Source organism: Euprymna scolopes, chromosome 32 (assembly GCF_053919585.1).
Source record: "Euprymna scolopes isolate OS-2025 chromosome 32, ASM5391958v1, whole genome shotgun sequence".
NCBI classification, from domain to species: domain Eukaryota; kingdom Metazoa; phylum Mollusca; class Cephalopoda; order Sepiida; family Sepiolidae; genus Euprymna; species Euprymna scolopes.
The window spans coordinates 78440958-78467380 of NC_136513.1; the positions used below are offsets into that span (position 1 = coordinate 78440958).

At 34.1% G+C, this 26423-nt stretch overlaps 1 protein-coding gene across 2 annotated transcripts in view; it reads right to left on the reverse strand.

Annotated features, from left to right (window-relative positions):
- LOC145256451 (solute carrier family 22 member 21-like) overlaps positions 1 to 12385 on the reverse strand; it is a 69574-nt gene extending 57189 nt beyond the window's left edge. Inside the window, exon 1 of one of the 2 annotated variants that reach the window (XM_080115378.1) lies at positions 12097 to 12385. In XM_080115378.1, coding sequence (XP_079971504.1) covers positions 12097 to 12247 — 151 coding nt within the window. In that variant the 5' untranslated portion in view covers positions 12248 to 12385. Of the gene's footprint in view, positions 1 to 10932; positions 11206 to 12096 lie in introns of those variants that run through there. The other variant, XM_080115377.1, reaches the window with a different exon arrangement.
- Positions 12386 to 26423: the final 14038 nt, after the last annotated feature.

A 26423-nucleotide genomic window follows, 5' to 3' on the forward strand; every position in this document is an offset into this window, starting at 1 on the left:
CTAGCCTTAATTTAAACCTACGTCATTTCCGGTTTTGCGGTGGTCGTAACAGCAAAGATGTCACGCTTTTCCCCCGGTTCTTTTCCTCGTTCGCATTACGGGCTCAAGTCTGCCTTCCAACTACAACTTTTTTTTAGCCCAACACACACCTCCAAACACCCGGGCAACGCCGGGCACCCATGCTAGTATATATATAAATGAATCCTTAGCGGTGAAGCTTCATAGTTTGTGTATTCATTTTTTTTTTTTGCGAGCTGTTATCCCCATTTTATTGTTGTTTCACTGCGTTTTTGAAATAGCAACAATAAAAAAATTAAATATATATAAAATATAATATCGATGCCTCCGTTCAGTCTCGAAAGACAACGGATACCTCCTGTAGGGGCAGCTGCGCGTATAATTGTGTGCCAAGGGTTGCACAATCTCTAACCACACCCCTCCTGCATTGGCATTGCTTGAGTCTAGTGGCAAGGAGAAGTCCAGGACGACTGGAAACAATGCTGAGATAAGCGGAGAGCACATGCAACACCTGGAAGTCCCAAATGGTCACCCATCTGGTACCGGCCAGGCTCGTCAGCACTTAACTTTGGTGATCTGACGGAAACCGGTGTGTCAACGTTATTATGCAATATATATATATATATATATATATATATATATATATATATATATATATATATATATATATATGTGTGTGCGTGTGTATGTATATATATGTATATATATATATGTATATATATATATATATATATATATATATATATATATATATATATATATATATATATATGGGTATGCGGGTAACCTACTACCTTAGGGAGATGAACGCCTCTGCCTTGCAGAGTTTCAGGTCACCCTTGGGCAAGGTGTAGTACCTGTTAGCCTCCCTCTCAAGTTCTGGAGGGTTACTATATTGTGAGAACTAGGGATATATAAATACATATGCATGTTTGCTTGCTTACGTGTATGTGTGTGTGTATGTCCATCTGCCGGAGAGGTTAAAACTCTGTGATAATAAAACATGCACACTATGCCACTACTCAGTCATCTCACTATATCAGATTGTCACTGTGCAACCAGTGGTAGGGTACGAGAGTGTACAATATGTGTAGCACAAGCATGTTGTGTCGCGATCGTTATGTGCAGATATCTTTCGAAGAAAAAAAAGTCCTATGGCGATAGGTGAATGGCGACGTGCACAGGCTTAGCGGGCTGGAAGTGCATAGCTGCCAATCTGCACATAGGCGGCCAGTGATTTATCTAACATCGTCGACTAAATCGCTTACAGGGTGGAAGCAACTTCGGTGGATGATCTGGCGGCTGAACAGCCTTTTCTAGGGATACACTGCTCACCCATGAATTTGGGAAGGGTCTAGAAAAGATGACATAAAAATTGTCTACCCTTTTATTAGCTGGTCGGTTTACTGCGGTCGGCGGCTGCTCTATATTTTCAGGAGAAACAAGATAAAGTTGAAGAAAAATAATAAACAAGGAAAGTCAAAATTTTATCAGGGGAGGAATAACCTAACTATTGCTACGTGGAATGTGAGAACTTTGCTAGATGTCCTGGATAGTGAAAATCCTGAGCGTAGGACAACTATTGCTGCAAGAGAGCTCGCTAGGTACAGCATAGACATTGCGGTATTGTCTGAAACACGATTGAGTGCTGAAGATCAATTGGTGGAAGTGGGCTCGGGATACACCTTTTTTTTTGGAAAGGAAACCCATCGAGGCTGAGACGAGAGGGTGGAATTGGCTTTGCGTTCTGATTTGGTCAAGAGGATTGAACAGCCAATCTGTGTAAGTGACAGAATTATGATTATGTGCTTCCGTCTTGCACACAGTAGGTATATGACGATTTTATATGTGTATGCCACTACCATGGGTCATGATGAAGACACCATCACGGCGTTTTACCGAGATCTCAGTCGTACCATTCCCTCTATTCCTTTATCTGATAAGATCTTACTCATGGGTGATCTAAATGCAAGGGTTGGCAAGGATCATCACACCTGGGACTCACTCGGCCGGTTTGGTGTAGGTAAGGTCAACAGTAATGGTCTGCATCTTTTCCATCTATGCACTCAGTTTGACCTTGCTATCTGTAACACTTTCTTCAGCCACAAAGAGGTCTATAGGTTTACCTGGAGCCATCCTCGTTCAAAACAAGGTCACTTGATCGATTACATTATTTCCAGGAAGGCAGATTTGCGGGACGTATGTAGTGTGCGTGTTATGCGTGGAGCTGAATGCGGCACAGATCACTTTTTGGTACGCGGGAAGTTGAAGGTCTGTATAAGGAGGAAGTGTAGGCTGGGTAGTGTTGGGATTCCCAGGCGGGTTGATGTGTCCAGGCTGGCTGATCTAAGTGTACGTGAAAAGCTTCGATCCGTAGTTAATTCTGCTGATTTTGATGGGTCATGGGCGTATTTTAAAAATACAGTCTATGAAATAAGTGTAGATGTTCTTGGCTTCCGCAAATCTAAACATCAAGATTGGTTTGATGATAATGATTTTGAAATTACTCAACTCTTAAGTGCTAAAAATGAGTTGCACCATAAGATGTTGTCTGCCTCTCATGAAGGTCGAGAGTCCCTCCGACAGTCACTTAAAGCAAACAAGGGTATTCTCCAAACGCGACTCGCCTCAATGAAGAATAAGTGGTGGGCTAAACTCGCCAACCAAATCCAGATGGCTTTTGATTGTAAAGACCTCAAAAGCATGTACCATTTGCATAAAAAAGCTTTTGGTTCTCAAACACTATCTACATCTCCCCTACTTTCAAATGATGGAATTGCCCTTATAAAGGATCCTAACAAGATTCTCCTTCGTTGGACCGAGCATTATTATGATCTCTTTGACAACCCCTCTAATGTTGATGAGGACGTCATCAATGAATTTTTATCACAACAGAAGCTTATCCATGAAATGTCCGCGTTCCCATCTGAGAATGAAATTAGAGATGCAACCAAGGAGGTGAACGTTGGAAGAGCTCCAGGGCTTGATGGTATTCCTGTAGAAGTCCTCTTACATGGGGGTGATGAACTTGTTCATGAAATTCTTCATCTTATCACTGATGTCTGGAGGGGTGTTCCCGTCCATCGGGATTGGGTTGATGCAATTCTTATATCACTGTACAAGGGAAAGGGGCTCAGGACCGACTGTGAAAGTTATCGTGGGATAAGTTTGTTGGAAGCAGTTGGCATAGTATTTTCCAGAGTTCTACTCAATAGATTGTTAAAGTATATTTGTCCATCCGTCATTCCAGAAAGCCAAAGTGGCTTTCGTCCGGGCAGAGGAACCACGGATATGATCTTCTCTGCTCGGCAGTTGCAGATGAAATGTACTGAACACTGCGTTCCGCTTTATCAGGTTTTTGTTGATTTGACTAAAGCTTTTGATACGGTGAACAGAAGTGCCCTATGGATAATTCTGGGGAGGTTGGGATGCCCACCTCAATTTCTACGATTACTCAGGGAGCTCCACACTAATATGAGGGCTCGACTAAACTACAACGGATACCTGTCGGAACCCATATCGGTTGACAATGGTGTGAAGCAGGGTGATATCCTAGCACCTACACTTTTTTCAATTTACTTTGCAACTATGTTATCGTATGCCTTTAGGGAATGTTATCTAGGTGTTTGTTTGCGTTTCAGAACCACAGGTAGGGTCTTTGATCTTTGTCGTTTTCATGCTTCTACAAGTACCTTTCAGCACCTGGTTCTAAATTGCTTTATGCGGATGACGCCGATCTCATGGCCCATGGTGAGAGGGATATGCAAGGTATCATGGAACTGTTTTCGCGGGCCTGTGCGTCTTTTGGGCTTACTATTAGTCTTAAGAAGACTAAGGTCATGTTCACACCTTCACCCGGTAGTTTGTATGTGGAACCAAATATTTTTGTCAACAACCAGAGACTTGCCGTGGTTGACACATTTGTGTATTTGGGTAGTACTCTCGCCAGAGATGGAACCCTGGATGGTGAGGTCAACTATAGGATACAGCGTGCCACTAAGGCTTTTGGTGGCTTAGAGAAGCGAGTATGGTCTGACAGGGGTATAACTATCCATACAAAGATCAGTGTCTATCAATCTTGTATTTTACCGTCCCTGCTTTACGCTTCTGAGGCCTGGACAACTTATGGTAGACACATAAAAGTCATGGAGAGAGTGCACCAGAAATTCCTGAGACACATTCTGGGCATCAGGTGGAGCACTTTTATATCTGATGTGAATGTTCTCATGCGGGCTGATGTACCTTGTATCGAGAAGTTGATTATACGCAACCAGATGGGGTGGGCTGGACATCTGACAAGGATGGACGACGATAGATTGCCAAAGCGCCTGTTCTATGGTGAAATTACACAAGGAAAGCGTCCACAACATAAACCGAGGAAACGCTTTAAGGATAACATCAAAGATAATCTTAAAGCTCTTGATATTGACGTGTTCAGTTGGGAAAGTGCTTCCAATGATCGTAAAAATTGGCACTCCTTAGTTTATCATGGCTGTGATAGCTTTCAGAAGAAAAAAATATGAGCATGCAAAAATGAAGCGTAATATCCGGAAGAAAAATCTGTCAGATATATCAGGTCTGTCGGAAGATTTCATGCAGAACCACACCTGTGATTTATGCGGTAAAATGACTTTATCCGGAGCTGGCCTGGCTAGCCACAAGCGTTCACATGGAGATCAATCTTTCTTTGATGGGGTAAACTTTGCAGGGCACAGATGTTTTGTTTGCTCTGTGGTCTGTAAATCGAGTGGAGGCCTAAAGCGTCATATGAGCGTCCACAGTAGAGCAGCACCAGTTGGCATCCCTCAATCTCAGTTTAAGTGTGACCTTTGCAACAGACTGTGTAAAAGCAGGGTTGGTCTGAAGAGCCACCTTCGTTCACACAGAAAATAGGAATTGATGCATTCTTGATCACATCTCCACATGTATATATGTGTACATAATTATAATATTATTTAAAAAAATAATAATAAAATAAAATTTAAATATATATATATATATATATATATATATATATATATATATTTCAAAAATACATGAAAATAATTGAGTAATCAACAATAAAGCAAGGGAAAGATGGTCTTCTTCTGTCAAGAAGTGACAATCACCATATATATATGTATATATATATGTATATATATGTATATTTTTGTATACATATATATATATATATATATATATATATATATATATATATATATATATATATATATATATTGTTCTCATCTTGAGTGTAATTTTCACAATATTTACGCCGATATAACTTCTAGTCTTCTTCAGATGTGTCTTTTGAAATGAGAGGGTAAACCAAAATGAATTATTAATTAATTCTTTTACATCATATAGTCAACGCTCATCATCAAGGATTAGCCTTAATGAAAATTTGATAAGTTAATTTATTTTAAAGGACGGCTCTTCAATGATCTGTTAATGTTTGACTTGAAAACGACAATACTATAATCAACCGAGAAACAGCTCTGTGGTATTGTGTTCCACGGACGAGCACTTCTAGAAAAAAAAACTTTGCTCAATTTTCGGTTAGATTTAGACGTAGATAGAGAGCAAGGGAAATGGCTGATAGCTGAACTAGAAGTATTAATTTTCTAACTACATTTCCTACTAAGTTTCACAGTATTTAGGCCAACACTTGCACCAACAAACCTGCACTTTTAGAGTCATTAAAAGGTGAGTTTCCTAAAATAAAACAAAAATTGTTTTTACTGTGTAACAGGTGCCGGATGTCGTCCGCTTTAAAAAGTGTACGCTCCTAAATATAGCTGCAAGGATACACCCCCGCCCATCCTCTTCGAGACACGTCTCAGCAACTAGAAATTAAAAGGAAATATTAATGCGTAAGATCAAAGAGAGGGGAGGGAGTAATTAATGAATAAATAAAGGAGAAAAATGAAAAAATAAATAAATAAATAAAAATAGAAATTTAATAAAATGAAAATTAGAAATAAATCTTATTCATAAAACTCACTATGTCTGTCTGTCTCTCAACATTTATTTCAAAGTGAATCTCCTCAGATACGCAAAGTCACAGAGCGGCGCCAGGCGAATGAAATGATTGCAATTTTTATGGACCTTTTTACGGGTTTTAGCTGGTAAAAAGAGCTCGTAAGGGGAAAAATTGAAAATAAAAGGAAGTTTAAGGATTAGTTTATGGCTAAACGGTTGAGGCGCTCTCACCGGAGAATGTCGATGGGGCGTCCCAATCACTTTTTGCAGGTGAGAGTGCGTCTCCTCTTAATTCGACTTTCCGACCCTGGTGTCTTAGTTCTTGCAGTAGGAGAGAACGAAAACCCCTTAACAGGCGTATATTGACTTTTGTACGCAAGCACAAATACACATACGTTATTGTCGGTTCATTTTTAACTGACAATATCTCAAACAGTAACAACTAAGGCTGGAGCGCTATATGTTTTGGTTTCGATTCTAACTGATAGCACCCAACTCATATTTTTACTTTTTCTTTTGAAATTACTACTATACATTGAGTATAGTCTAATCGTATATACAAAAATCACTATGTGTGAGCTGTGTCTGTTTGTCTCCATTTTTTTTTCAAAGTGCATCTCCTCCGAGACGCAGGGTCATCAGAGTAGCTCGAGGCGGGTCTAATTATTCCATTTTCACAGCATTTAAGCCAACATTTGCACCAACGAACTTTGCCCCCTGAAGTAGCGAGTAAAAACAAACCGGCACTTTTAGAGTCATTAAAAAGTGAATTATTGCATTTTTTGTGGACTGTTGGTTTGTATATATGTAACTAACCTTTTCTTTCTGTCTGTGTGAGAAACGGTCTGTGCAAATATACATTTATACATTAAAGTATGTTCGTTTTAAACTATTTCTTATTCATGTGGTAATAGTGCAAACGACTAAGGCTATATGTTTTGGTTTCGATTCTAGCTGATTGCACTCAAGTCATATATTTTAAATTATTTTTTGAAATAGCTACTATATATTGGGTACAATATAATAATCAATAGAGAACTGACTATAATAATAAATACGAAATCTGCATAAATTAAAATAGAATATTTAAGCATATTGTATAACCGGGCAACGTGGATTCCCAGTTGTAAATAATAAAATAGGGATAAATAGAACCATATATATATATATATATATATATATATATATATATATATATATATATATATATATATATATATCCATTCACATGAAATCGCTTTTTATTCACCCTATATATCTGGCTAAACAACCAAAAGCAGTCAAAATTTGAAAACCTAAAAATTGAAATTCCTCCCCCTCCTCTCCTTACCACCCTTTTTTCATCCTCTCCCCCTCCCTATATCCATATATCTCCACCCACGCCTACCTAAATCTGCTACCCCCACACATACTACAATCTAATGTATTTTAACCTTCAAAACTTAAATATTGTCGATACACGTCTCTCTTCTCCTTATTATCTCTTAGTCCCCCCTTTTTTTCTCGCATTTCCTCTAAAACACTTCTTCCAAAGGTCTGACGAGGCTGTTGGATCGTAAACAGGGTCCAATATCCGAAACATAAGTAACCAAACAGATAAAACGATAATAAAAAATAAAACACATATTTGCTCTGCAATAGTATTGAGCACTCTCTTCAGGTTTTTACTAATTGCCAGTTTTACTATATATATATATATATATATATATATATATATATATATATATATATACGCACAGTGATCACCACTTATCAAGGCCCGGAAGCCACTCAAGGTTAAGGGTTATTGCAAGTACATTACGTTAGTGTGGAGATTTGATGAAGTGTTTACTTAAGGGGGCGGTTCATTAGGAATTTGTTAACGTTGGACTTGAAGACATCCAAGTTGTAGTCCGGTGGGAAGCAGGCAGACGGAACAGAGTTCCACAGGCGTGCAGTTCTAAGAAAGAAGCTTTGTTCATGGAATCCGCGTTTTGATTTAGGCACAGATATATATATATACTAGCGGGACGGGGGGTACTCACCGTTGCCCGGGTTTTTAGAGGCGTGTGTGGTTGAGGGGGGGGTTAAATAAAAACAAAGCGAAATAATAACCCTGTTTAAATATTATAAAAACAAACGATAAAAAGAAAAAACAATTATAAAAATTAACGTGATGCAATACGAACGGTCTGGCGGTGCCCAGGTGTTTGAAAAATCCCTAAAAGGTTTTAGGGCGGGGGGAAAGGACTCGAACTCGAATCATTGAGGCGAAAGTACAAAAAAAAACAACAACAACAACAACAAAACAAACGTGATGAATTAACTAAAAAGTGAATTAGGTCAAATATCAATTCCGCAGTGAAGTTTGTTTTGGTTTAGTTTCAGTAGTCCGGCATCACACTCGAATTCTAAATGAATTTTTTTTGTTTTCTCGAATTCTAAATTAATTTATTTGTTTTAATTTTAATTTAAGTGTAATGCAAGTGAATTCACGATATCGTTGCGTTGTAATAATAAATAGTAAAGAATGAATTCTTTGTGTAAAAATAAATGTTGAGTTGCAAGCAATAATAAATAAAGGTCATAGTTAGATTTCACGGTTAGAGTCGGTAAAACCGGAAGTAAAAAAAAGAAGAAAACAATAACAAAAACAGAAAGCATAAATCAGTAAAAAAAGATTTTTAAAAAACGGCATAAATAACCTTGTACGATTCCAAACCGGTGTTCCCTCGTACTGTTCCTTGTGAACGCAACCGCTGCGGTGTAAATGAGGAGCGGGGAAAGGGGGAATCTAATAGAGAGAAAAGATGTTGCAACTTCCATTGAATCTAACCGATTTTGGCAGTGGACTCTTACCGGAAAAAATATAGGAATGTGCCATTGTCGAGGAACTGTTGTGCTAATAGGCCTATAGCACACCTCAGATAATGTGCTACAGTTTATACGCATTACATTTGCATGTAATGTCATGATTTTTAATCCTATTAAGGTCAAAGTTGGACGGGAAAAATGAGTTCATTTTATTTATTTATTTATCATTTATTTATTGTTTATATATATATATACATATATATATACATATATACATATATACATATATATACATATAGAAGAAGATAGAATAGAAGAAGATAGATAGAAGAGAAGAGAATATATATATATATATATATATATATATATATATATATATATATATGTTTTCTCTTTTTGTCCTTATGCAGTTAAATTCTATTTTAAATTTGCGAAATCGGTTCATGCAAGTGCTAAGTTTATTTCTATTTAACAATTTTAGTTAGTGCCTTTTTTCATCCTTATATAAATGAATTCTCTTTTGTCATTATAAACTTTTTATAAGTCGGATTCTGTAGGTGCTTAGTCTGCGATAGATTCAAGTTAAAAATATTTTTTTCCTTCTGGGAATTCAAACGGCATTCTTTATTCTTACGTTTGCATTTTTTTATTCAAAGCTTCTTTAGACTATATATATATATATATATATATATATATATATATATATATATATATATATATATATATTAATATTATTCGAAATAAAGATTTTCGTTTAGAGCACAATTGAATCATGAAACTTGACTTTTGCATTTTAAACTTTAATACAAGTCATAATATATAAAAACAATTTCATAAAATCAACAGATTTTCTACAGTAGAATGTAGAATACAATATATTGTGGACTAAGACACTGCAGGGAGGCATCGTGATTGGTCACCACTTGGTGAATCTGTTTGATTGAAAAATGGGTTGTTTCATCGATTTCGATGACAATAAAAAATACAGGGGTGTGAAATATTCGCTGATCATCAGTCAATCCCGGGCAACTTCGGATTTCCCTGCTAGTTTTATGATAAATATATTATAGACACATTTTTTTGTAACATACGTTATTATGATTATTTTTCTATATTCTTATAGCAAAGGTATTCATTACTACAATTTTGAAAAATATTATAATAAACATATTATAGATAGTTTGTTTCTATTTTTTTTCTTTTCTAGAGGTATACATTATTACGAATAATTTTGTGAAAGACTTTATAGAATATTTCCAAATATTTCGGAATAAAATTTTTTAAAAACTGCTTTTTACACTTAACATTAAATATTAAAAATGTATATAAAATGCTTAATTCAATGTTAAATATCCGAATTCCGATGGCAAAAACTAAGTTCAAACATAATGTAATCCGATATCCAGCCAGGCTAGCATTGTAGCTCAGTATAGTACGGAATACAGTCGTCGAATAAACGCACAATTGTAAAAGTGATATTCGTCCTGAAGGTTGAAGGTTCAATCCTCAGTGTGGGCGAACGAAAAATTACTTAAGACCTCTATCCAGTCATACTGCCCTCGTGAAGTAAATAAAAGGTTCCGTTCGAAATTCTCGAGTTCGACAGAAAGATTCCAGAGTTCGACAAGATACATCTGAAGAAAGTCGGAAACGTTGTGAAAATTACACTCAATGGAAGCAGTTATCTGAAGAATCCAAATAATACGAAAAGAGAAAAAGTTTGCATAAAGAAACTCGTATATTTGCATTTGAAACTAGTTGAGATTAGTGGCCTGGCGGTGCTGGATTTCGAAAGAAAGCTGAGACATGTATGCATATATGCAGCCAAGAAAATTATATATATATATATATATATATATATATATAGAGAGAGAGAGAGAGAGAGAGAGAGAGAGACAGACAGACAGACAGACAGAGAGAGGAAGACAGAGAAAGAGAGAGAGAGAGCGAAAGTAAGAGAAATAAATAAATAGTGTGTGTGTGTGTGAAAGAGAAAAACAGAGATAGAAAGATATATATATATATATATATATATATATATATATAGAGAGAGAGAGAGAGAGAGAGAGAGAGATGGGAAGAGAGAGAAAAAGAGGTGTAGGTGTTAGAGAGAGAGAGCGATAGATTTTAAAACAGAAAAAAACAAAATGTTGCACAAACCTATGAAGATGATTTTAAGCAAACTTGCCGCATAGACAATGAATGTTAAAGCCAACACAGAAAACTGGGCAATCTGAAAAAATCCCCTTGGATTCAAACTTGTAAAAACGCTGTCTGCATCGACCAGGGAAGTCTTCCTTGTGACCGCCATATTTGATATTTTGATAATGGCTCTGGCTAGTTTAAGTCAGTAAGTTATATAGTTATTTAATTATTTAGGATACCATTTAATCACTATTTCCAGCCATCGAATAAACGCGCATATATTGAAGACGATAGATAGACAGAGATGGGAGGAGAGAGATAGAGAGAAAGAGAGAGAGAGGGAGAGAGAGAGAGAGAGAGAGAATATTTAAAAACAAATAAACAAAATGTTAATTCATTCTTTTTGCGGACAGTTATCCTTATCTTCATAGTTATTGTTGTTTCACCGCGTTTTGGCCAACTCATCCTCTGACCTTCTTCAGGTGGTTAACTATAAAGATGAGAATAACTGTTCACAAAAGGAATAATCAGACATCACAAAGGATAAAACTTTCAAACAAAATATTCATTAATGCATTCATTCTTTTTGCAGACTGTCATCCTCATCTTTATATTTTTTCTCCACGTTTTTGGCCAACACATCCCCTGGCCTTCTTCAGGCGATTAGTTGCAACGGAATGTTGAGTCTTGTAACTGACCACCATTAATCACTGCTTTCCATAGCTGCTGCCTCACTACGTTTTAGCCAATTAATTCTCTGGCCCGCTTTGGGTAGGATTGAAACCGCTATCTTCAGACAATGCTCACCTGTAACTGTAGGAACTCAACGTCTCTATCCACTGTGCCAGAGGTTAGAGGATAAGTTGCTCGAAACGTGGGGAAACAATAAAGATGAGGATAACAGTCTGAAAAAATATGAAACCTCATCTCAAAGGATTTCAAAAATAAAAAAAAATATTTCTCTTATTATTATTACTTAAATATTTTTTTAATCAAAGAATTTAAACAATAAGTTCAATTAATTAGTGAAACATATTACAATGTCTATTTTTAAAGTAATATATATATATATATATATATATATATATATATATATATATATATATATATATAGAGAGAGAGAGAGAGAGAGAGAGAGAGAGAGAGAGAAATATTTTTAAAAAAAAATGTTGCACAAACCTATGAAGATGATTTTAAGCAAACTTGCCGCATAGACAATGAATGTTAAAGCCAACACAGAAAACTGAGCAATCTGAAAAAATCCTCTTGGCTTCAAACTTGTAAAAACGCTGTCCACATCGATCAAGGAAGTCTTTCTTGTGGCTGCCATATTTGATCGTCCAATAATTGCTCTTTCAAGTCAGTTTTTATTTATATATTTAATTATTTTTTAAATGAATAAAAAGAAACCACAAAGCATAAATAAATATAACATACAATTATTCGATCACACGTATGACAATGTGCCTTTAAGAAAACTTATTAAGTATCATCTTCAAAACTGGTCGTTTGGTTTTCATATGATTGTAACGCGTCTACTGGCAGTTTTAAAAGTGCGTTTTACAAGCTCGAGTCGACAGTTTAAAGCACGGATTCTAAATATTATACTAAATATAAAATTAAAATAAACATTAACCTTCTTTCAATTTAAAAAAAAAAAAGAAACAAAAATTCTTATTTAGGTCATGTTATTTTATTTGCAAATTGATATCCAACTTTTTTTCGAAAATATTTTTTTCCCACGCGGCAAAAAAAAAATTGTTTAAGAAAGTCTAATTTGTACATGAACTTCATACTGGTTATAAAAACAATATTTCGTCAGAATGACGCATGGGCTTGTGTCAATGACAAGTGAGACCAAACATAGAACTGATGACGATGTCCACATATAATTCCCCTAAAATGATACTTTAGTGAGAATGATGATGATATCCCTGTATAACCCCCCCAATAGTTTTTTTAATGTAATTAAAGTATATACGTATTCTTGAGTTGTAAGCCACGTTTAGTTTCTGAAGAGGTTCCGATGGGTAATTATTCTATACAAGTCCTGAGGGTGATATATTCTTAGTGGACAGCTGTTTTGTACAGGTTCCGGACTTTATAATTTTGCAGCTAAAGAGCAAAAGATCCTTCTCGTGATGACACGAAAAAAAAAAGTGCTGGGATGCTAAAATAGGCTTAATTTTTATGTAGTAATTCTGGTTTCTGATTGGCTGATAGCAGAACGTGAATTAATTTGATTCGTCAGTTCCTAGCAGAAGCGTTTATAAACAGAATCTCCCAACTTTGAGGGACCATACCTCCCCCCCCCCCGCAGTGGACGACCGTTGTGGCCTTCGGGCCAAGATCAAAGTGTAGTATCTGTTCCGGCATGTTCAGACCATTGCACTTGTGACAGTTATTGGTCCATGTAGGGGCAACCCTGTACAAGTTAGAAAAGCATTTCATCCAAGGCATGAAAATCGTTAAACAAATTGTTTTTACTATAGGCTTTAAAAATAAAGGTACAAGATTCAATTTGAGATTTATTTATCTTCAAAGTGCACTTTTATAAATTTTACAAAGTAAGATATAAAAATTTATTTTAAATTGAATAAAAAAATTACCTTGGATTTATTCTATGTAATCTACATTCTGCTGTACTTTAAAAAACAATCATTGAAAAGTTTATATCTATATCATTAATTGCTAGATGAAAGATAATGTTTTTAAATTGGAAAGTAAAGTACACCACAACAAACCAATTTTTTTTTATTAATATGAATACAATTCTTCATTTAATTATTTTAATGTTTACTAAAATTTATGTTTTATGCATAGATAAACAAATGTACCCAGGAAATTGGAGGTTTTCGAGAAGAGCGCACGAGCGCAACAGTATGGAAACTAATGTATACGGATTTAGCGATAGAGAATTAAAGAGACAGAGAGAAAGAAATCGAAAGATAGAGAGCGAGAGATAGATAGGGAGGGAGAGAGAGAGAGAGACAGAGAGAGCGTCGTCAACATCGTAAACCACAACTACAAATAAACCAATTGTTTTCTTTTCTTGCATTTTATATTTTTTTATCATATAATAGTTCATTTGAACTTATTTTTCCATCTATATACTTTAATCAACTTTTGATACGCGCAACGCATCCTGATAACATTTTCACCGTCAAGTGTAAGGAGGGGTCAGTTTTTGCGACCACCTTGCGATACATACATTTGAAAGGCTTTTGCAAAGTTAATTCACGCCTCATAAAACGTTCGTTTTATAAACGTTGTTTCGAAGGCCTGTAACGTCGTAAGTTCATCGTGAGGCAGTCGACGAAAACGTTTCATTTCTTTTTTTTACCTACTTTTCCTCTTAGCGTTACACGTTCGAATTTATTAGGGGGGGTTTAGCACGGGTACTCGCTGCTATTTTTGTGAACAATATTTCTTACACCATTCTCAAAAAAATTCTGTTTCTATTGTCTAAAATTAAAATTTAAAAAGATTTACATATTGTTTCTTTTTTTTTTTTTTTTTGCTTATTTAAAACTCACTTTCTGAAATACCTGTTTACATGTTTATATGGTAACGAAATACCGCTTACGTGTTTATATGGTAACGAAATACCGCTTACGTGTTTATATGGTGACGAAATGCCGCTTACGTGTTTATATGGTAACGTACCATTTAGTTCCTTTTAAGTGGTAGAGGGCTCGAGAGTATTTTGTCACCTAAACAACATAATTGCCAACAAAAATACCATACCCTGCACCATACCAGATTAGTATGCATGAGCCGACCGACACTGCAACCACCAAATGTTTTTGTTAGTTCATAGTATTTGCGCGTTCGAATCCTGACAGGGATTATCAAAGTTACATTTCGGGCAATTTTTTTTTTCAACCACAACTGCACTCACAAAATGGGGTGTCTATTATGAAAGCCATTCTTAACATAGGGAGGTTGAAGGGTGTCTATTCCGAAAGTCGCTCTTAAGATGAGGAGGTCGGGGGTTGGACAACAACAACAATAACAGCCGTACTTTAATTTTTTACGCGGGAGGAGCATGCTACCACCGGGCCACGCCGATTAACGGGACTTGCTAGCCTATAATAAGTCTCGTGTCTGTCATATAGATGATATCACGAGGAGAAAAGATCCATGTTTTTTTTTATATATAAAGTACTAAACTTTTAATTGGCGCGTGTCAAACTTTTGGTCCAATCAGATTATTAGTTTACAAATTATAGTTATTTAAGTGAAGCTACCGTTACAAAAGTTAAAAACAATGAAAAATCTCATTGTCGTGTGTTCGTTCGACAATGTTGGTGAAAAAAAATCAGATTTATTGACTAGCAGGGAGACCCAACGTTGTTCGGGATTGACTGAGATTCATCAAATTTTATTGTCATCGAAATCTGTGAAATCTACCATTTTTTAACCAAATCGATTGATTATCTGCTCTAGCTTGGGACCCCCTCAGTTTTCCAGGAGGAAGCTTCACATGCCTCCCCGCAGTGACTTAGTGTACGCTATATTTTGGTCTACATTGCACTGTAGAGAACCTACTGTTGATTTTATAAAAAATATTGTTATATATAATGGATTGGATTAAAGTTTAAAATGTAAAAGTCAAGTGTCATGTTTCTGCTGTGCTCTAAGCAGAAACATTCATTTCAAAAGCGCCCCTGTCTTATCAAAAAACCAACTGCTGATTTTATGAAATAATTTTTACATACTCACTTGAATTAAAGTCAAACGTACAAAAGTCAAATATCATCGTTCAATTGTGCTCTAGAAATACACATTCATTTCGTACGCGCTCCTGTCTTATGAATATACAGTGTACTTTATAGGTTTGGCCGTGCGGTGACAAAACTTCTCGAATGCACTTGTGATGGTAGGTTGTATGAAAGTGTTAACTTTGGTTTAAATCGGCATTCCTTCTTTAATCGAATAAAAAAATACTCTTAGACACATCAAGTGTTTTTATGTGAAATAAAAAAAATCAGCTCAGCTGTTTCAGAATCCATAGGGAACTCGCACACACACACACACACAAAGTTTTTTTTTTAATAAAATAGAAATGTATATACTTAACTTTAGTGATTCATAAATAGATTGGTTGTTTTGTTTTACGGCATATCAACCTTTTTCAGGTTATTTAATGCCGAATCCAGTTATTTTGGAAAAAATATTCATGTTTCATCCAGTTATTTTGCAGAAGGTTTTATGTTTTAGGCTCTTTGTATTTTCAATTGTCTAATTTGTAGTTTTTTATTTGGTTGTTTTATAGTGGATTATATCGTTTTTATTACCTGTTCTGCGGAACATGAATGAGTTTTGCAATAGGAAAGAGAAAAGGATTACGGTATTAATGTTTGATACATTTTAAGTCAGGAAGTGGGGAAGGTAGAAAGAGAAAGGAGAAATGGAAAGAAGGAAAGGGGAGGGAAGGTGGATGTTGGTTTTAGTCTTGGTTTTGCAGAACATAATTAAGTTTTGCGCATTCAAAAATAAAATAAAACTAGAAATAAATAAATAAATAAAATCCGGGTCGGCACTTTTTTCATTTTTAACTTTTTTTTTATTGTTATAATTATTTCGACATCACTTAAAAGTCTCTCACCATCATCCATCTCGCTCTGTGTACTCTTTTCCTCTCCGACCCCATGGCGGTCACAGTCAGCCATTTCTCGCCTTCGTATTTACACGTCCATTTTCTTCGACGTTAACTTTCTTCCCCGAGCAAAATGGTGGTTTAAGAAATTTCGTGGCGGCGACGAGAGTCTTGGGGATAATGAGCGTAATAGCAAGACCGTCTTAAAAGACAAGATGGCCGGTGGGCAAAAATAATTTAATCTGCTGACGTCATCACGGATAGTCCTTACCGGTGACACCGGTAGTCACCGGTAGGCACTCGTAACGTCTTGGAGTCAGTGTAATATTTCTTTTTTTATTAAAATGCCTTCACAGTGCATCGTTCCAAATTGCTGAGGAAATTATCATAAAGGACCAAAAAGTGACAGTATTTTCATTTCCGAAAGATAAAGAATTATAATGCAGTAAAAAAAAAAAAAAGATTTTACACCATCTCCATTCAGCAAAGTAAGTTTTAACGTGCTCCCCCCCTGTATTTAACACGATGTAACTATAATTTAATTCAATATTATCATCCTAAATTTTTTACCATTCAAAAGAAGAAGCTTCAAATAAATTGCTAATATTAAAATTTTTTTTTTTTACAGCATACAAAACTAATGAAAATGCGAGACAACATCGATTCTTTAAAACACATGTTTTAAAAATCTAGCAAAAATTAATTTTCCTGAAATTTTTCAATATTTAAAAATAAATTATGCCGGCTGATAAAATTTTTAAACTTTTTTTTAAAGCTAGAAAGATAAAATTTAAAAATACACACATATATATATATATATATATATATATATATATATATGAAACTAAACTAAAAAAAAAACGCGCGTTCACTCGTGGTCTTTTCATTTCATTTCATTAACGTAATTGGGTTTGTATTTCTGTACACATAGATTCGAAAAAGTTGTCAAAAACAAATATATGACAAATAAATGTTATCAAAGGCAAGATAAGTTACTTTTCTACCAAATATTTTTCGTGTTTTTATTCAATGTAACATGTTTATTCAGTTCGAAAAACATAGTGTTTACCGATGTATTTGAAAATTCAAGATGGTGTCTGATTCTCTCTTTAACACGGTAAGTTTGGGATAAGGTGTTATATATAAAAAACTATACAACATACTATTAAAAACCCGCCGAATATATGTCAACCTATGTCACGGTAACATATTGAGCGAGTTTTTAACAGTATTTTATCCGGTTTTGTATTTATAACACCTTTTCCCAAACTTACCGTGTTAAAGAGAGAATCAGACGCCATCTGGAATTTTCGAATACATCGGTAAACACTGTTTTTCGAGCTAAATAAACATGTTACATTGAATAAAAACACGAAAAATATATCCAGTTTGGTAGAAACGTAACGGGTTTGTATTACTGTACACATAGATTCGAAAAAGTTGTCAAAAAACAAATATATAACAAATAAATGTTATCAAAGGCAAGATAAGTTACTTTTCTACCAAACTGGATATATTTTTCGTGTTTTTATTCAATGTAACATGTTTATTCAGCTCGAAAACCATACAGTGTTTACCGATGTATTCGAACATTCAAGATGGCGTCTGATTCTCTCTTTAACACGGTAAGTGTGGGAAAAGATGTTATAAATAAAAAACCAGATAAAATACTGTTAAAAACTCGCTCAATATATGTTACCGTGACATAGGTTGACATATATTCGGCGGGTTTTTAACAGTATTTTGAATAGTTTTTTTTATTTATAACACCTTTTTCCAAACTTACGGTGTTAAAGAGGGTTTGAGACGCCATCTTGAATTTTCGAATTCATCGGTAAACACTGTATGTTTTTCGAGCTGAATAAACATGTTACATTGAATAAAAACACAAAAAATATCCAGTTTGGCAGAAAAGTAACTTATCTTGCCTTTGATAACATTTATTTGTTATATATTTGTTTTTTAACAACTTTTTCGAATCTATGTGTACAGTAATACAAACCCACGTATTTTAACAAACTGAAAATATGGATATAAAAAAATGATTTTGCATGTTATTTTTGTTATGTGGTGAAATAATCTTAAATAAGAAACATGATTTTTTCTTTAGGTTAATTATTTTTTTACTGTGCAATATTTCATGAATTTATTAAAAATATTGTTTTTGATTTTGAAAAAATATTGTGGTTCATTTTGATTAAAAAATATTCATTTTGATTAAAAAATATTCATTTTGATTAAAAAAAAAGTTTAATTTTAATATTTGTTTATTGTTTTAACTCATATCAAATGTTTTGCTTGTGTTCTGCTTCAAATATTCATAATCTTACATGCATAATTTTCATTTAATTATATTAAATAAACTTCCAGTTTAGTTCAAATCAAATCGTGTTCCTTCACTTTTTAAAATGTAATTTATAAGTAATTAAAGAACGCTTTCTAATCTTTAAAATCTATAATACAACGAAATATTCAATTGCTTATAACACTTAAACAAATAACTTGTGTTTTTTTTTTAATTATTTTATTATTATTATTATTATTATTAGATGAGTTTCAGTATAAATCATCGTGTTCTTTCTTTATTTCTTTATTTTAATCCAATTTTGAAGGTTTGTAACGCTGTCTGTAAAAATTACTGTTCATTATTGACAGTCTAAGAGTTCCACATATCTTGCTTGTTGGGACCTCGGCGATGACGTCATTTTTTCAGCTGGCCGGCCATCTTTATAACGAAGGCCACGGTAGTAGTCGGCCATCGTATGTTGACAACGATCAATGAAGAACCTTAGTCAAAGTCAATCCATGCACAATTGTTCGAGAACTTGTTTCTGAATTAGACATAACATATACGATGATTTCCAACCACTTGAAAATTATTGGAAACACAAAAATCCTGATAAATGGGTGCCTTACGAATTGAACCACAACCAAAAGAAACGCCATTATAAAGTGTTATCTTCCCCGAACTTTACGCAACAATAACGGCTCGTATATCGATCGGATTGTGCCTTGCGATGAAAAGTGGGCTTTTACGACAACTGTTTGGTGGTCTGCGACCGGTTTTATCCATTACAGATTTTTTTAAATGTAGGCGAAACCATTACGACAGAGAAGTACTCTCAACTAATGGATCAAATGCATCAGAAACTTCGACAACAACACCCAGAAAATGCCCAATTCTCCTCCACGACAATGCCCGACGGCATGATGCTAAACCGACCCTGCAGTAGTTGAACGAATTAGACGACGAAATTCTGTCTCATCCGCCATACTCTCCAGACCTATTACCTACCTTTTTCAAGTATCTCGACAACTTTCTGCGTTAGAAATGCTTAAAAATCCTAATCGATATCAAAAACGTCTCCAGCGACTTCATTGCCACCAGAACGCAAGTTTTTTTTTTTTTTTTTTTTTTTTTTACGTTACTGGCATAAATACACTTGTTTCACGTTGGTAAAAGTTTTTTGATTGTGATGGTGCTTGAGCCGAGATATTTCCACCTAAATTTAAAAGTTAAAAACCGCAAGAAATTTCATATAACTTGATATATTATTCTGCCTTTAATATGATAAAATTCAGGGTTTTATCTTTCTGGATAAATCGAAATTTGTTCAGAAATATATGATTTTAATAGATTTTAATCTGTTTAAAGAAAAACATCGACTTGATTTTTCTCTGTGTTTTTGGCCTTGTCTAGACTGATGCAGTTTTGTATTTTCTCTCCACACATCTTCTTTTAGGAAGGGGTGGACTTATCCACGCTTGTATGTAATGTAAATAACTCTGTTTGACTAAATTCATCTTTTTTTCTCTTTTTTTTTTTAATTTAAAATCTACTCCTACTAAATTAGGAGTATTGAATATAAGGGAGTAACTTGATCATCTTCAAATCTAATATTAATAAACAATCGTCATAAACTGTCATCATAAGCCATTTTTTTGTTCTATTCATTATTTTCAATCCTTTCATAATATTTATCATCATTCAATTAACAATCAAGCATTCTCATCAACCTTTATCCTCGAGTGGTGTTGTAATGTAACTGTTACGCTGAAACCGTACACGTTACAAACCTCTCAGATTCAAAATAAAACTTTTTTCTGAACCACCCCACCCCCATGCCGTCGAAAAGAATAAACAAGCACAAATGAATAAATCGGTTGTTCTTGTTATTAACAAAAGTCTTTGTCATCGTTTTTCATTCTCCCGTCTTGACACCAGCTTAAATCTCTCTCTCTCTCTCTCTCTCTCTCTCTCTCTCTCTCTCTCTCTCCCACTGCGAGGCCACATGTCCATCTCCCATGGTTCGCGTTTTTCTTTCTGCTCCTCTACACGTCGGCCATATACAGACATTTCCTGCCTTCGACTTTACACGTCCATCTTTTTCAACCGCACTTTTTCCTTCTCCGAACACGCTGTGTTCGTTTTTCTTTTTCTTCCGCGCCATTTCGCGCGCACTTTGCATATGTGTGATTTAGATATGTGCTTTTTTAAGTTAATCTTGCTAATATCCTCGCAAATCAGCTCCTGTTGATATTTTCCCGCACGCTCATACGCTCTGTTACAGCGTTTAGTCTCATTAATAAATCGAAAATAGACTGAGAGTAATGCGATACGCTTGTTTATTTGAATAGATTACAAGAAATATATTGTTTTAACACATCCGTTGTAATAAGAAGAGTTGGTTGAATCCAAAAATTCAGTTCCCAAATTTAAGATGCCGGAAGACGTAACGTATACGACGATTTTAGCTAAATATGGAACGGAAGTCACTAAGCAGGAAACGAAATACGGAAACACTTTTTTTTTATCATGAAACAAAAAAATGAAATACATTTTTATTTTTTTACATTTCTGTAAATATTTTTTTTAAATATTTAAAATGTATTCTTATGGAAATGTGTTCTAAAATATATTTATTTTGCATATCAGTTAATAAAGTTTTCTTTAATACATTTTTTTATTCTTTCATAAATGTCCTCACGTGATTCTGTCATAAATAATGTCTCATAAAACAATTGAATTACGAAATCGAAGTTTGTTTTTTCATTGTTTCGTTTTGTTTACGAGAAATGTTAAAACTAAAATACTTTTTAAAATAAATTACACCCATATGGTTTCGTATTTCGTTTCATGCTTAGTGATTTCCGTTCCGTTTCATATTTTAGCTAAATCGTGTCTACTTCCGGCGTCTTAATTTTGGAAACTGAATTTTTATATTTAACCGAAAAGGGTAAAATAAAGAGCACATTATTGATATTGTATTTTTTATTATTTGGAATGCTTCATTACATTATATATCGGTGTTTGGCCACGGAGAACAGAAAAGTAAAACCATGAAAATATATTTAGAGTGATTAAGCTGCACAAGAACATACGTGCTTCATCCCAAGAGAGAATCGTTATGATAAATGTTTTTCTTTGGAGCACTTAGACTGACGATTGCACGCGAGAATGAAACGCGGACGTCTTGGTGTAGCTTCACTTCCATAAATATATTTTTTATACTTAACGACTAAATGAGATGCATAAAATCATTGTGCGTGTATATATATATATATATATATATATATATATATATATATATATATGCATACATACCCATATGCATACATATACATACATATATACAGTCCTGGTCAAAATCATAAGACCACTTAAGAAAGTAAGCGTTTACGCATAATATCGGATTTATAATCAAACAAATGGTTAAAACCATTGCCAAAAGGGAAAATATGATGGAAAAAATGAAATCAGCTTCATTGGAAACCTTAACCCTGATTTAATAATTATTTTTTAAAAAACAAACATTTTCACCTGGTCAAAATGATAAGACCACTTTAATAAAATCGGCTAGTTTTTAAAAAAGGAATACGAAAAGCTTTCTATGTTACTAAAAGTAACTTGTTAGTGGATAAAAAACATCTTACTAAATTATAAATGGCAAATGGGAAACCATTATCAGAGTTTGAGAGAGGAAGGATCTTTGAGCTTTATAAGGGTGGACTCTCCTATAGATTCATTGCAAATGAAGTGAATCGTAGCAAAACGGTCATCACAATTTTTTTTAAGAAATCCAGATCAATATGGACACAAAAAATAAATAACCCCATCAATGGATCGCCGTATCAGAAGAAGTTAAAAAAAACTCCAGTATGAGCTCAAGTTGATTGAAAAGCCAAACAGCAGCAGAATGTAGTCCTAAAACCATCAGAAGGCATCTGAAAATGAAGGGTTTCAATCATTTAAAGCGACTGCAGAAACCATGTCTTCTTGAACAGCACAAACCTAACCAACTTAAATATGCCGCCAAATAAACCTAAACGTAGATTCCATGAACAAAGCTTTTTTTATTAGAACTGCACGCCTGTGGAATTGTCTTCCGTTTTCCTGCTTTCCGGCTGACTACAATATGGTTGTCTTCAAGTCTAAAGTAAATAAGTTCTTGATGAGCCGTTCCATATAAGTTATCAAATTTAACAAATTTTCATTAATATGATTATTATATTGTCCAATTTCTACTGTACACTCTTTAACCCTTATCCTTGAGTGGCCTTTTGGCCTTGATAATGTGATACCTATGAAAAAAAAAAGTCCAATGTGAACAAGTTCTAATTGAATCGTCCCACTAAGTAATCCAAGTTACAAAATTCTCACTGTTTACTATGCTAAAATCACAGTGACTAATGTATACCTATTAACCCTTATCCTTGAGTGGCCTCTGGGCCTTGATAAGTGGTGACACCCATGTAAAAAAAAAAAAAAATCAGATTTGGGATGAAGAGAAGTGGGAAAATGTAATTTTCTCCGATGAGAATAAGTTTAATCTAGATGGTCCAGATGGATTTCAACACTATTGGCATCATAAAAATTTGCCCAAAGAGACTTTTTCAACTCGGCATAGTGGATGAGAGTCTTTAATGATCTGGGGTGCTTTCTCGTCAACTGGGACCCTAAAGTTGCAAGTAGTGAAAAGCCGGCAAACATCATTGAAGTACATTTCAACACTTGAAAATGCTTCTATCAGGACTGAAGGTCCACGTCTGTGTGGAAGAAATTGGATTTTCCAGCAAGACAACGCTGCGATACACACTTCTCGACAAGCAGGAGAATACTGTTCTTCAAATAATATAGAATTGTTAGATCATCCAGCATGTTCTCCGGACCCCAATCCCATTGGGGATAGATGGCAAAAGAAGTGTTCAAGGATGGAACCCAGTATGATTCAATAAAGGAACTTTCTGATTCAGTTATCAGTACATGGGATAAAATTCCTTCTCAACTGATAAAAAACTTAGTCGCAAGCATGCCGAAAGGAATTTTTGAATTAATTCGTAATAATGGAGGCTATACTAAATACTGAGACCCTTTTTAGTAATTTATAATTGCCTTTTGTTAGATAAATTATCAGTGGTCTTATAATTTTGACAAGGTGAAAATGTTTGTTTTTTAAAAAATAATTATTAGACCAGGGTTAAGGTTTCGAATGAAGCAGGTTTCAATTTTTTCAATCATATTTTTCCCTTTTGGCAATGGTTTCAACCATTTGTTTGATTAAAAATTCGAGAATATGCGTGAATGCTTACTTTCTCAAGTGGTTTTATGATTTTGACCCGAACTGTATATATATATATATATATATATATATATATATATATATATATATATATATATATATATATATATATAATGAGAATAAGAGAAATAATATTCTGACGAGATGGAGAGATGAAAAAGGAGGAACAAAGAAAGTTATATGTTCACCAACGTTTCGTCTGTATTTCAAGAATTCCTTGGGATAATTAAATTGAAGAAGAAAAATATTTTTTCCGATGAAGTCTAGAAAAAAAGCTGAAATATTGATGATCACACAACTTGGTTTTCATCTCTCCATAAGATCAAAGTGTAGTATCTGTTCTTCAGATGCTGCACTTCTATTTCTTGTTCTCTTTCGGTGGAGGAGAAATCCTTCACGACTGAGACAATTTTTATTTTTGTACCTTTTCTCCACGTTAAAAAACGACCCTGGTGTCTAACTCTGTCCCGTGGGGAGGCATAGTAAATAGGTACATATATATGTGTGTGTGTGTGTGTGTGTGTGTGTGTGTGTGCGTGTGTGTGTGTGTGTGTGTGTTTGCGGGTGTCTTGTGTTACACTGCTTTTTTAATGATACTATTATTTGCACGCAATATATTACAAAACCAGTGACTATTTTATCCGTGAGATTGAAAATAAGTAAAAAGTGCCAAAAAAATGTCAAATAATATTCTTTTCTTATTTCCAGCCTCTCGGAACAAATACTCACTTCTCCACAAACAATAACATCAACAAAAATCATGAATTTCCAATATTAAACACACACATGCATACGAACATATATATATATACATATATATACATATATATATACATATATATGCATATATATATACATATATATATACATATATGTATATACATATATGTATATATACATATATATACATATATATACATATATGTATACATATATATACATATATATACATATATATCCATATATATACATATATATGCATATATATACATATATGTATGCATATATATACATATATATGCATATATATATACATATATATGCATATATATGCATATATATACATATATAACTACGTCATTTATTCACATAAAATTAATATACGAAAGTATAGATTTATGCGTAAACTTTAAGTATTTACTTCAAAAGTGCTCAATACGTAGGTAGAGCTAGTTAGTAACTTATAAAATATATATGGCGATTAAGCTACACTGAATATTCGGCGTTTTATCCACTATAGGATTCGTCACGCTTATGCGCGAATTGTGTGGTTGTTTCTCGTTTTTATATATGTTGAGGATTTTAGTTAGCCAATCCGCTTTCTAGTATCCACCGCGCCCCTTCCTATCAGCCAATGGACATGCATTTTATCGGACAAAGGATCTGTTTTAGAACTAGGTTAGTGGTTTTAGGCAGACGATTTTCCTTCTTTTTTATATATATATAAATATACATATGTACACACATACTTGCACACATACATACATATATATACATATATGTGTGACCGTTTATGTATATTAATGTCTATTTAATTTATTTATTTGTTTGTTTTCTATTGTTTTTGTTAGTTTTAAGGCTATTTTGTATCACTATCCTCGAGTAAGTTTTATTTTATGAACGCAGTTGTTTGCTATTTCTCGTCTACATTTTAATAGATTTTGGGGTTCTTTAAAGTACAGGATGGCAAATTTTTCATGAAGGCATAATTTACATGGGTCGTTTAAATATCTGCACGTGGTAGCTTGTCTTATTATTTTCCATTCGACTACCGGCGAATGTCCGCTTTCTTTGAGTTCCCAGTATTTATTCGCTAGTGTTGTTTTTATACGGTGTTTTTTATTTTTGAATGTACTTTTGTGGTCATAGTATCGGGTTTTGAAATCTAAGGAAGTCAGGCCTACGTAATATTTCTTGTTATTCGGGTTTTCTTTCGCAAATATTGTTGTTTGATAAACTACGCTTTTTGTTAGACATTTATTTTGAACTGGGCAAAGTGTGCGGTGTTGCATTTATTTTGTTCGTTATTAGTATTTTTATTTATGGTATGGTTGTTCTTGTCCGGGGTTGGTTTGTTGTTGTTATTATTATTATTATTATTATTATTATTATTATTATTATTATTATTATTATTATTTCTGCTAGTGTTGGTTTTATTTTTGTCATGGTGTCTACTTTTTATATTGTTTATTTTGTTGTTGTTTACATTGTTTTTATTTAGTATTTTGTTATGTTAGGAAGTGGATACTAGAAAGCTGATTGGCTAACTAAAATCCTCAACATATATAAAAACGAGAAACAACCACACAATTCGCGCATAAGCC